The sequence below is a fragment of the Typha latifolia genome, chromosome 14 (assembly GCF_019914945.1).
Source record: "Typha latifolia isolate L0001 chromosome 14, TyphaL0001v2, whole genome shotgun sequence".
NCBI classification, from domain to species: Eukaryota; Viridiplantae; Streptophyta; class Magnoliopsida; order Poales; family Typhaceae; genus Typha; species Typha latifolia.
In genome coordinates, this window is record NC_133099.1 from 2019411 (window position 1) to 2031914 (window position 12504).

At 35.0% G+C, this 12504-nt stretch overlaps 1 protein-coding gene and 1 long non-coding RNA gene across 11 annotated transcripts; both read right to left on the bottom strand.

Annotated features, from left to right (window-relative positions):
- Positions 1-576: 576 nt before the first annotated feature.
- On the bottom strand, positions 577-4846 carry LOC140800713 (uncharacterized). Of its 10 annotated transcripts, XM_073155511.1 has the most exons (7): positions 4793-4846; positions 4637-4711; positions 3563-3634; positions 2317-2397; positions 2143-2214; positions 1376-1531; positions 577-1264 (listed from the first exon to the last, which is right to left on the bottom strand). In XM_073155511.1, exons 2-7 carry the CDS (start codon positions 4646-4648, stop codon positions 1160-1162), a joined length of 498 nt encoding a protein of 165 aa, XP_073011612.1. In that variant the 5' UTR covers positions 4649-4711; positions 4793-4846; the 3' UTR covers positions 577-1159. The 10 variants fall into 10 exon arrangements, 8 of the variants coding, with proteins under 8 accessions (XP_073011612.1, XP_073011609.1, XP_073011613.1 ...); XM_073155508.1 differs by lacking the exons at positions 4637-4711; positions 4793-4846 and adding an exon at positions 4116-4461 and having other exon boundaries at positions 2317-3634; XR_012111298.1 differs by lacking the exons at positions 577-1264; positions 4637-4711; positions 4793-4846 and adding an exon at positions 4116-4461 and having other exon boundaries at positions 1266-1531.
- Positions 4847-9828: 4982 nt separating this feature from the next.
- Positions 9829-11288, bottom strand: LOC140800625 (uncharacterized). Its single transcript, XR_012111285.1, has 2 exons — positions 11132-11288; positions 9829-10968 (listed from the first exon to the last, which is right to left on the bottom strand). It is a non-coding gene; the product is annotated as an uncharacterized lncRNA (long non-coding RNA).
- Positions 11289-12504: the final 1216 nt, after the last annotated feature.

Genomic DNA, 12504 nt, shown 5'->3' on the forward strand with positions numbered 1-12504 from the left:
TTGAGCAAGGCGCACACGATACGGCCCCTGTCGAATATACGGGTGTCCGCTAACCCGTTAACCCGCTCGTGAGATCTGATTAATTATTGGATTTGGATTTAAATTAGATTCGAATTATTCGTTTCGCCTTGAGGTAGTAACTAGTATACTAGTATGTGATAGTTTTATTAATTCGGATTCATAACATAATTTATTGCAATTCCACCAATATCCAACTGGATGTCTATTACGCTGGTTGGATTGGATTCTAGACAGTAGGGCTTGGTAGTTATTGGATCCGGGTACAGACCCTGTGAGAATCCAACCCGAAGCTAATAAGCCGAGTGGCCTTTTTATTTGGGAATTGGGAGTGAACAACCGTTCCTGCTATTTAAATTGACACTTAAAAAATAAAAGAAATATAAATAAAATAAAGAGATGAAACAGTGGAAAATAATTTCCGCATGGAGCGAGCTGAGATAAGTTGTCAAAAGAAAATAAATTGTTTTCCAAAATTACGAATCAGATGACAAACAAATCATGATCATCATCTTGAAGTATGACGTGTCCATTACTTTTCCAATGCCATATCCTCCTTAAAGATACATATTATTCAATAAGTCATAAGTTCTAAAGTATAATCTGAACAGATACAGCATCATCATCTCTGCCATACATTTTCTTGATTCAAAAAAGAAACATAGAAGAGAAAGTGTATATTAAGAAATATACGTGATAGTATGATGCAAAGCATTATTGCCCTTGTATGCCATGTTGCCAACCTTTTGACAGAAGAAGTTGAAGACAGTTATCAGAAAGTAATCTCGTTAATTATGAAGCTAAGAAGCATAAGTACCCGAGGAATTGAACCTAAACAGTAAACAGGATCAATAAATGCTAAAATAAAGTCGAGCTGTAAAGCGTCAATACTGAGAAGTGCTGTCAAAGTTTAGGAAATGACGCTGTATGTGGCAACCATTGGGCCAAAGCAGTAACTTTTCCAGCTTTCCTGGTTGTTTTTTGTGGATTAAAAGCTCCGTAGGAAGTTAAATAAGTCAGCAATACATTGGCCCAACGCAATTCCCTGTGCCAGATAAGGGCGTCGTCCTGTCCACTTTTGTTAGGTTAAAGTAGTTACAAAATATAAAAATGTGTAGAACTGTGTAAAATGTAAATTCTATCAGATTGGTTCCCCGGGGAAGAAAGTGCTGGCGAAGTAGTATAGTAGCTCTTGAGAAGGTGTGTGCAATTCGGTAGTCCCAACAATCATTGCCTTCTTCTTAAACTTTCTTTCTGACAAAAAAAAAGCGCTTCATCGAGCGCGACATCAAATGAAATTTCTCATATGGAACACAATATAATGTCAATGTATTCTCAATATAAGAAAAATATTCACCCAAGGAAAAAGCTTGTGGAATAGTGTAAAATCTAAAGTACCAAAAGGAAGCTCAATCAAAGATGTTGGCTTAGCTCGAAGTCCATAATGTTTGCATTGTTCGTTCGGAGATTTCACAAGCTCCTCAAGATTAGATTGTATCTGGTTAATTGGATCCTGTAAATGAGAAAGCACGAAGAAATTTGGCAAAATACAGGACAATGAAAAGAAATAAACAGGAAAAGAGAAGCAAAATATTAGGCTCATCAAATTTTTGGTCGATTCTGAAGTGTCAAGAGTGTCCAAGGGCCTAATCGACATTGTAGCGACGCTAGACTCAAGTGATACTACGGTAAATAGGCAAGACTAATACTTATCTGTTGTTGTATTATTAAACGGATAAATGGTAGCCACTTTTGTTAATTTTTAGAGAAACCAAAGCTTCACTTGTAGCGTTATCTAATTAGAGAAGATATTTATGAGTCTTGGTTATCTCTAGCCTCCAAAAAATTTAGAGAAGATATTTATAAACCTTGGTAGCTAAGTTTTATTCTGCCTCTATATAAAGGCTTGAATTTTACTTGCAAAGAATCTAAAGATAATGAATTAAAATAGAAATGCGAACTTCACAAAGAAATATATCTTCTCTAAATTATTAAAGCATTTTTCTCTTTTCTTGCATCTATGTTATCTTTATTTTAAGGCTTACCTCACCTTGCAAAGAAGATGGAGCACCGTGCGGACTAGCAAACTGATCAAAAATATTAAGTTTGTGACAGTAAGCTTACCTGAAGCAAATCACCAGGGCTTCTGCTTTTTTGCATTTTGATTATTGCATTACAAAGCTCTAGCATTTTCTCCTAAAAGTAAATCAACACATAGCAGAAGTGAGAAAAAGAGACTACAAAGCTATTCTATGCAATTCAGGGAAAAAGAAGTCACTCAGCTAATGTAGAATAAACCTGAATATCACAAAATGTAGCCTCTTCTATTGTCAATTTTGATGCTACATCACCAACTTGCTTGTACTTATCCTCATACTTCTTTGCAAGATATTCAACATGAAGAGTGTTAGAATGTGACAGCACTAATGTCAAAAATTCAGACAGAAATTCCTCAATAAGATTTACTTTGTGAACAATACTAGCATTAAAATTCATTCCTTACATGAACATGAGTAAAGAACAAAAAACCTGACATTACTGGGCCACTAAAACAACAACTGTAATAGACTCATTTGGTCACCAAATAATGATAACTCAAAAGTGATGGCCTTAGTCCATTTATACTCTATTCTAGTCTCAACTGCATTCCTGTTGAGCTAGCAGCTTGTTCCCCCAAATAAGATCTGGAATAAAAGAATGATAGGAATAATAGGGATGATTTTAGCTGTGAAAATATATTCCTCTGTTCAAACTCTGGTTCAAAGTTTCTGTCTCATTTTGGTTGGTTTTGGTATTGAGTTTTCACACTAGAAGAAATCTTTTCAACTAATAGTGAATTGAAACTATACAAAAGTCAAAACTCAAAAATAGCAACCTTGCTATTTTCGAACCTTGAACAATGAGTTTCACCCCTTGGATTTCAATAAGTTTCGACACGTATTGTTCTGTCTCAAGCGAAACTTCAAATCTTGGTTCAAAAACATTAACAATAAAAGAAAACAAGAATACAATCTTTGACCAGTTAGCTTGGTCTTATGTTGTATCCACTCTTCTATGAGAAACAAGTTTCAACTCACTTTTGTACCAACTACAATTCACAGAAGTAATTGTAACTTTTCAACATGCTAACATATGTTGGAAGTACTTACCAAAGAGCATTCAAGTAACAGCATTTCTTAATGTCATTAATGAGCACAAGAGAGATCCTTATATTGAAAAAATCAAAAGGGAATATTCAGCACTAATTCTATCAATTTAACCAAGTATATGATAAATTTGTAAACAAGAATACATATACATATATAAGTTTATACATATTTCAAACAACCTCACATAATTTTCTGACTGAATGGGAAAAATAATAAATGAAGCTGAGCCATTGCCATTTGAAAGGCTTCTTCTTTATCTTATTTCAGCCCACGAAATACATAAATGAGACTGAAAGTTTGACAGAACTGTTCTGCATGGAACTGAAATTGTACTTATCGAACCTCCTGAGTAAGGTACAAATGCAGTCACAACAGAAATTCTGAGAAGATAGTACCTCGCACCTATCAGCTGATACCCTCTCAGAGATCTCGTTGATTTTGTTGTCACATATACCTTTGTAAAGAATCTAAACAGAATCCGATTAAAAAATTAAAAATCAGATAATAGGAAGTAAAACGACAAGATCTTTGCCAGAATGAAAAGATAACACATAATATGTAAACAGCACTTAGATCAAGTTCATAGATTACTGTCCCGAAAAGAGTACTAGACCTATGTAAATCCTATAAAAGAATAAGCCATGATGTCGTAAGTGTTCTCCCAACTTCCACACATAACACAGTAAATCATATTACTCTCTAAATCATTGGCTTCCAAAACTTCAATCTCCATAAAATTCCATTGGGGAAACCTAAACGCCTAAACCCATGAGTGGATGAACACCCCATAATCCATATACCATGCTATACACCAAGTAATATCTTGGCAATCTGGCAAATCTGTCTACTATAGGGCATTGAACATAACAGGAATTTTGAAATGGTTGCACTGCAAAAGAAACATTAGGATCCTTGAGTAAATCGTAAGAATGCAAAATGAACTCATACCTGGCCATTCCAATATATTAGTTAGAGGATCAATAACAAACTAGGAACTCCAATAATAAGCATAACACTATAATCTTCAGATGAAGTCGTGGAAAATACAGGCCTCCTTCAGGTAGCAAAAGACTAATAATAGTGTGCTACAAGAAAAACTAGAGTGCTGGACCTATAGAAGTTCCTAGAAAAAAAGAGACATAAACATGTTGTATTTCTCATATATTGCAAGGCTGATCAGCCCTAACTAGACCTACCCGCCCACTAAAAGGTAAAACCCAATGATTGACGAACCTAGTGGACCTGCTAAAAACCAAGGAAATTTTGTGGTATATAGGAATTTACAGGGTTAATTCATAATTATGATGCAGGAAACTCTCAAGATATCTGCAGTCTCCAACACTTATACCCCAAAAAGACAAATCCAACCATAAGTTGACCATCTATTCTTGTACCTAACTACATTCTCAAGAGAGCGGCAGAGGATGCATAGTTTAAGATTGAAGAGTTAACAGTCCTGAGTCACTTACACGCTCTTGCATCTTGGTGCAATAGAACTCAATCTTCTCTTTAAAATCTAGGATTTCCTTCTCTAGGGCTTGAACCTTTAACCCAAAAAAGAAGAAGAAAAGAAAGCATTAATCAAATAATACTGGTAACAATAAATAAAATATCATCAAACTCACTAATTAAAAAGTAACAAACACAGTAATGAAGCGCCACATGTGGACTCAATCACTCAATAACAAATGATCAGTTGCTAAGTTTAAACTTAATTGTCAACAGATAGATGCACACAAAATTGGAACTCAAATAACATTTATAATAAATGCCACAAAAGAAAAGGTTACTTTTGTGAACAAATTTGGCAGCATAATGACGTCATGTGGTAAACCCTTGCAAAAGAAAATGACGATAATAATATGGCTTAGGTAAAAAGAGTTTTATGGTGATAAAGTTGAAGGAATGACCTGACGTGAAGAAATAAATGCATGAAATTGCTGCTTCTCAGTTATACTTTAATGTAAGATGTAAATAGAGATAAATACATGAATGATCTTTATTTTATACAATTGACATTTGATAATGAAATTAAATTATGATTTGATAGTCATGGACTCATGGTCGCCAGCTAGATCCTTACTATCATGAGCAAAGTAGCTCAGTATTTGGAAATATGAAAGATGATGGCATGGAAGTATGGAAGAAAATTGAATGCCATAAAATCATTTGCCTCAGAAATTCAATTTAGAGTTTCTTTCCTCTAACCATAGTTTACCAAAAAATTAAAAACGCAAGATATGAATAGAGACATCTGAAAAGGAGAAAGTATTCTGTTTGTTGCATAAGAAAGCAAGTAGTAGAAATGGAATAAGTAGATACAAGCTCAAATTGGTACAAGATCAAATATGGTACAACTTAGAACATGAGTGAATTATCACTTAAAAACTAATAGCAACACATCTCTTGGTAATCAAGAAAATCTAATCAGAATTAATCAATTTAAATTTATAAAAAGTAATCAAACTATGTCTTATTCAGGACTTGGGCCGAGATAAATGTTGTTATCCAATTACTTAACTGTTGAAAATTATGGCATACATTCAGATAAAGAAAACACAAAGAGAGAAAAGGTACTTTCTGATCAACATCTGCTGCCTCCTGGAACTTTAAGTTCAGTGAAGTTTGCTCCTCCTTGCTGAGTTGATTAACCAGATACATTTCCAAGACTGGTATTCTTGATTTTTCCTGTAATGGTTGCATTGTGCCATCAATCTCAGACAGCACTGGAGTACGTGCAGGTGGCTTTGTTGGAGCAGTAGGTATTGTAGGCTGTGATCCAGTTATCCCATGAGGTGATAATCCTATAAATGGATGTTGAGAAACACATCAGATAAAATGACAAGTAACGAAAACTCATATTGCAGTAGTCAGGAAAAAGAAATCATTTAAATAGATACCAGAACTTGGCTCCCGAGCTGCACCATCGTAAGCAGCAGCAAATTGACCAGTAGAAGGTAAGGAAGTCCCATCAGACCAGATATCATTTGGAAGCACAGCGGGAAGAGGACATCCTTCTCAGGATCTCTCCATTAAATATACGGCAATACAGAATCCTCTCAGTGAAAGCATGCTATCCTTATCTTGGTCAGATAACCCCCACACCTGCCTTAAGACCTCTGGTAATCTCAGAACACAAACATCATTCAAGAAGTTATAAACAACTTGGGGCAGAACAGGACAACTCCAAGTTATGTCATGATCTGACACTTAAGGAAATTAGTCTTCATGATATAAGTTCAGTGGAAATGATATTCTATCTCCCTTGTACAACAATGAAAGACAAGATGGAAAAAAAGAATATATGCAAAGAAATGCAAAGAGAAGGTTGAAGTAAAACAGAGCAATTGTAGAGAAAATGAAGATTCAAAGAACACAACATTTTGTCCACCAAACGCATGCAGGATGACATAAGAAGTTTTCAATAAGTTTGAATATGAACCACTAATAATGTAGAACATCATTTAATGAACACTACTTTTAGAGAAAAGGCAGCATTTAGCAGTAAATGATTATATACCTCTAGGTAGTTTCCAACTTAGAAATAGATTGTGTGCCTCTTCACCTGTGATTTTCCCATCCCTGTTCCTGTCTACCTTCAAAAATACAGCCACATACTTCTGAATATCGGATTGAGTGATTTTTGGCCATGAAAGTTGAGTCTGAGTAGAATCAGAAACAACTGGGCCAAATGAAACAACTACTAGAGACAATGATGATGAAGCGGTTGCTATGATATTTAATTGATTTGGTTGCAACTGACTACCACCAGAAGGAAGTGCTTCTGGAGTCTGAAACTGATCAAATTGCCTTGGCTTGCTTGGACAGGGGGTCTCAGCAACAGCAGATGCAACAGTGGAAGGACTAGGCATGCTACCTGCAGACGGCCGGTGATACGGCTACTAGCAAGAGTCTCATGACGGCCGGCGGCTTTCTTAGCACAGACGTCTCATGAGACCACCAGTGAGTTTGCAGTTAGTAGCTATAGAATTATTTGTAACTATGCTTCGCTGAGACCACTGGTGAGTTTGTATTTAGTAGTCATAGAATTAGTTCAGAAGGACTAGGCATGCTATCTTTTTTTCCGATCAGATAGTGTGATGTTGTATAATGTTCAATTCCATTTAAGTTCAAGCCCACTATGGCCTGGGCCCAGTTGTGGCACTTAACTAGGGGTGTAATCAAAAGCTATGTTTAAGTTTGGCTTGAAATTAATGTGTATCCGATGATTTTCTCTTCTTTTTTAAATTTTTTTATTAGTATATCCGATGATTTCAATCGCTATAGAGGTGTATGTTTAACCATATAGGAAGTCACAATTACTAACTTTAATTTGGATAATTTTTTTAGGTATTTAAAGCAACTTTTTATTAAGTTAAATTTGCGCATGACACCTTGTCTTTTAATAAAATTATAATTTACATGCTATATTTTTATTATTTATAAATCGAACATTATATTTTAATGAATATATATAAAAAATACTTTACTGTTATATCTATTAATTAAACTTAATTAAACTCCTAGGTTAAGTTAAATATAATAGAAAGATTACAAGAATACTCTCAGCTAAATTATACTTCCTCAATCTATACTCGGCTTAACTAAACTAAATATAACACAATCCAACTCAATTCAACTTAACACAGTTCAATTCAATTAAACTCTATTCAACCCAACCCAATCCAATTTAACACCAACTCAACCTATACGAGATAGAGAAGAGACTCAGGATTGTTCACCGACTTCACACCTTGAGAACAATGTAGGAGAACAAATTACCAAATCCATCCCAACTCAAAACACAAAAAGGCCCAGGATTTGTTTATTTTAGTTTTTATATGGAAGAGGAGAGGTTCTAAAAATCCAAGCTATGCCTAAATAAAAATCTAAGCTATACCTAAATGAAAATTCTAAAACCCAAGTTATAGCTAATATGTGGAAAAGAGGAGAGAGTTGCTAGAGGAGTACTTTAGTTTTTTTTTTTTTTTATCAGATCTAATTTGACAAAAGAGGAAGAAGAAGTAATCATGTTGTGCCATAAAAGAGATGAAAGAGAGAAGAATAAGTAAGAGAGAAAAAAAGACGAAGAAGGAACTAAAGGTATTTCAGTTATTTAAAAAAAAAATATTTAATTTTGACGGAATATTTCTATTTGTTTCGACGGTGTTAATTTAAATCCAACTTAAGTGTTTTATGTACATATTTATTAAATCATAAGACTCAGTTTATAAATAGTAAAAATATAAAGTGTAAATTATAATTTTATTAAAGTGCGAGATGTCATATGCAAAGTTTATCTTTTATTAAAAACAAGAGGGGATAAATGCGGGTGTTGGTGTAGTAACTAAGTCTTCTTATTCTAGTTTAGTAATTAAATATCTTACCTTATACTAGTATATTATTTCAGCATTTTCTCTCATTTTAATCTATACAATTTTTAAAAAGTAATTTATTAATACCGTAAAATTACTATTTCACCTTTATGAGCCCATAAAATTTATTTTCAGTCTAATCAGCTACAGTGAGATTTCTCTCTCTCACTCTCTCTCTCTCTCTCTCTCTTCTTTCTCTTCTCTCGAAAGTCAGCCATGGCCACCTCCTCCCCAACTCCCACGCTCCACTCACCATCGCATTGACCTCCCCTTTCCCATCCCTCCACCTCGCTGCAGTCCTCGCCCGCGACGATCTCGTTCTCCTTTGCCATGCCTCCTTGCCCCTCCTCGACCGAGTCTCCCCATGATGGGGCAACATCTCCACCCTTGTTCTCAACCGTTCTGACGTTGTCGCCAAGTCCACCTTCGGCACCGTCGCCCTCCTCTTTGAAGAATCCTATCGGAGGCGATGAACAGGGGAACGCCGATTAGGTGGCAACGACAATCGTCGCGAGCAAAGCTAGAGCTGGGGTGTTGGTTTTGGCCTCAAATTTCAGGAGAAGAAGAATAATGAAAGGAATTATAACTCGAGTGCGGTGTTATACCCTGCATAATGCAGGGAAGTCCGCAGTAGAAAGACCCAATACAATTAACATATAGTCAATGGTATTTTTGTCATTAGATGAGTTGCTCTGCATGAGAAATAATCGAAGAATCTCTCATGTTGATAGTTCTGTTCGTTAACAGTTGAATATATACTCTAAACGGTTAAAACTGATGAAGGCCATGAATAACGAACAGCAATTAAAGTTTAAGTAAAGATGCAACTATTCAGACAAGTATACTAACATTGGTGAGCAAGAAGCCTACTTCTCATTATGCAACTAGCAACAAATTAGGCATTTCCTACAACATCTCATAGAGATGTGATACATATTAATTTTCTTTTCAATGTCTAGGGATATCCAATAATTAATGAGATGAAGAAGTTTGAGGGAAAAAAAACCAAATATTACGTATGAATATGCCAAGATGTCCATGCACATGTTTACCTCAAACTATAGAGAATCTGGCTATCCTTTCGCCAACTTTAATGATGCTTTAGCAGCGGCAACCTTAAGGTAGAGGTACAGGGATCATGAATATGTCTGTAAGTATATTACTATGAATTAATATAGCAAAAAGAAAATGTATGACTCTCCTGGTGAGCTCAAATAATTTTATCTAGTAGCTAGGAGAGAGAGCAATATTAACACAGAAGACTTGCCATCACAAGAACACCAGGCTTTTGAAAGTTATTGCATTCATATTCTGATGTAATATTTACACTGGCATAGCCATGTTTTGAAGGTTTTGCATCATTAACAAACATGGTTCTTGTAGCAAATCAAAATTTTCTTTAGGCTTCTCTGAATTTATAACATTGCGTCGAGTCAAAAGCAATCTCTTCTCTTAACTTTTGACCTCTGTTCACCACCAAATCTCCAAGCACTGCATGATTAGGCACATCTGATACATTGGAGTTATCTTGTTGCATAACTGAAGTCTTCCTCCCTCCAGAAAAGCCAGATTTGGTGCACGCATGCACACGTGCACACAACCATTTCCAGATAGGATTTATCTCAGAAACATCCATTAGTTGACCATAGAACACCATTACCTCAGAGAACTCCTCTTTGTCCGCTAACAGGAAAAGATAACTGGAATATTTTCAGGGAACTGTTTGTAGAATGGTAAAATCTTTGAGCAAGATCTTTGTTAATTTCGTGGCAACCACACATGTTGGGCAACAAGATTTTCACCTCTCAATTCTTCATGGGCCGGTTAGTCTTATACAAGAGCTTGATTGGTACATGTTTCTTTCTCGATGTGGCTTTAATACGAGAAGAACCCTTTTGGGAAGCTTCATTCCTTGAAATAGAATTCAGTAACTCTAATGCACTCTTAGCAGCAACCCTCGCCTTTGCTGCTACAACTGCTTTCTCAATTGCAGCGGCCCTAGCAGCAGTCGCAGCCTCTGCGGCCATTAAAGCTACCAACTTGGCCTCCTTGATGATCTCCTCTGGCGATGAAGCTGCAGAGCTAATAACATCACGGAGGCGGGCGTTGAGATTACCAGAAGATATAGGAATTGGTAGAACAAAATCACAACTTGAATTCACAGTCTTCAATCCAGAAAGCAGACGTTTCCGGGGAGGCAAACTGGTATTGTGGCCAAAAGGTTCCATCAAATGCCCTTTAGCATCGGCAACTTGTGTACTTCAATTAACTTCTCAAGCACATATCGAGTTCGGATTTCACCACACTAACCATGAACTAGTTCAAATTAACATTCCAGAGCGGCCATTAGGTCTTGGAAGCCATAAATTCGAACTCCGAGGAACAACCAGAGCAGCAGCAAAAAATGTGATTTGTGTCACCATAATCTAGCAATAAGACGATAAATTCTTCGAAATTACAAGTAGACACAGTGATTTGAACAGAAATGCATCGATTGAATCAAAACATTCGAGTCCTCAAAATTAACACAATTTACCATTGAGATATAGCAAACCAAGAGAAGCAAGATCAAAGGATTGAAATCTTTACCCGACTTCATGTATTAGATATTCGCAAGGTGGAAATTAGGGTTTTCTCCGGCCAAAGGCGATGCTTTTTCGCTGGAAGAGGGGAGAAGAGAGGGTCACCAAAAACTCGGGAGAATCGCAACTCCACCTCTGACGAGTTTTTGACCAAACTAGCCCTCTTTTATATTTTATTATCTAAATAGACTAAATATCAAAATTGGTCTATGGCACTGTAGCCTAAATAAAAATTTACCATTTTACCTTTATATAAAAATATCGAAAATAGCATTTTATATTTAGAAAATACCGAAGAAATAAGTATTTTATTTAAAAGAATCGAGAGAAAATTCAAAGTAAATTTACATGAGCTATAATCTTATTCAACTTATTGAAATTTTTTATATCTTTACAATGATATATTTTATGACTAAAATGGATAACCAAACACAAAGTTACCGTATTATAATTTTTTTCTTTATAATTTTATTTTAATCTTTCTTATTTAATAGTTTTAATAATAAAATATTTAAATCTTCTGCACTTTATGTGTATCCTTTTTTTTCTTTTCTTTCAATAAAACTACTGATTTGATAAGACCCTGATATAATCAGGGTTTTACTTTGGGCTAGGTAAAATGTTTAACAGTTTAGTATTTATTTAAAACTATAATGAAATAGACTCATTTTAGTATTAAATTTAGAGTATAAACTATTTTGGTTAATAAAAAATTGAAAACAAACCGGTATAGTTTGGTCAATAATCCACCTATGACGCTCTAATGCAGCAAATGACGGAAATGCCACTCCAGCAGTCCAACTATATCGCCGAGGTGAGGTTATTAACACTGTTATGCGCGCCTGCCACGTGTACGTGGGTTAAGGGCTCACAGTTATATTGGTCGTCCGATTAAAGACTCAATTAAAATCTCAGTTAAAAGTTTAGGGTCCTTAGTGCTAAAACAAAATATTCAGGGGGTAATACTGCTTTTGCGCCAACTACGGGGATGTAAATGTAAAATGTATTTAGCCAAAAAAATTTACATCTAACTCATTGACAACGTTTCCATTAGTTATTTATTAGATTTTTCGTTCTGATTAATTTTAACATCTATATATATGCTACAGTAACTATTTTAATTTTAAATTAGAGATTAAAGAAATTAGGAGTAAAATTATCATTTAACGTTTTCTATTAGGTGTGATTTATTTTTCATAAATTATAATGTGTACTAAAAAAAATATCTAGGATTTCAGTGTAACTATTTCAAAAGAAAAAAAAAAGGGCTTACGGGACTATTTTCGAAATAATAATAATAATAAATGGAAAACTAAAAATAAAAATTGCACTTTAACTTCCAATAGTTTGCATCAATTTTACAAAATAACTCATGTGTTT

Excerpts from the sequence above, each read along its gene's own strand:
- LOC140800713 (XM_073155508.1), bottom strand. The coding sequence starts at position 2,514 with ATGAATTTTAATGCTAGTATTGTTCACAAAGTAAATCTTATTGAGGAA. Across the intron at positions 2,215-2,316 it reads CTACATTTTGTGATATTCAG|GAGAAAATGCTAGAGCTTTG; the intron begins GTTTATTCTACA and ends ATTTACTTTTAG. Across the intron at positions 1,265-1,375 it reads TCCACAAGCTTTTTCCTTGG|TTTAAGAAGAAGGCAATGAT; the intron begins GTGAATATTTTT and ends TCAGAAAGAAAG.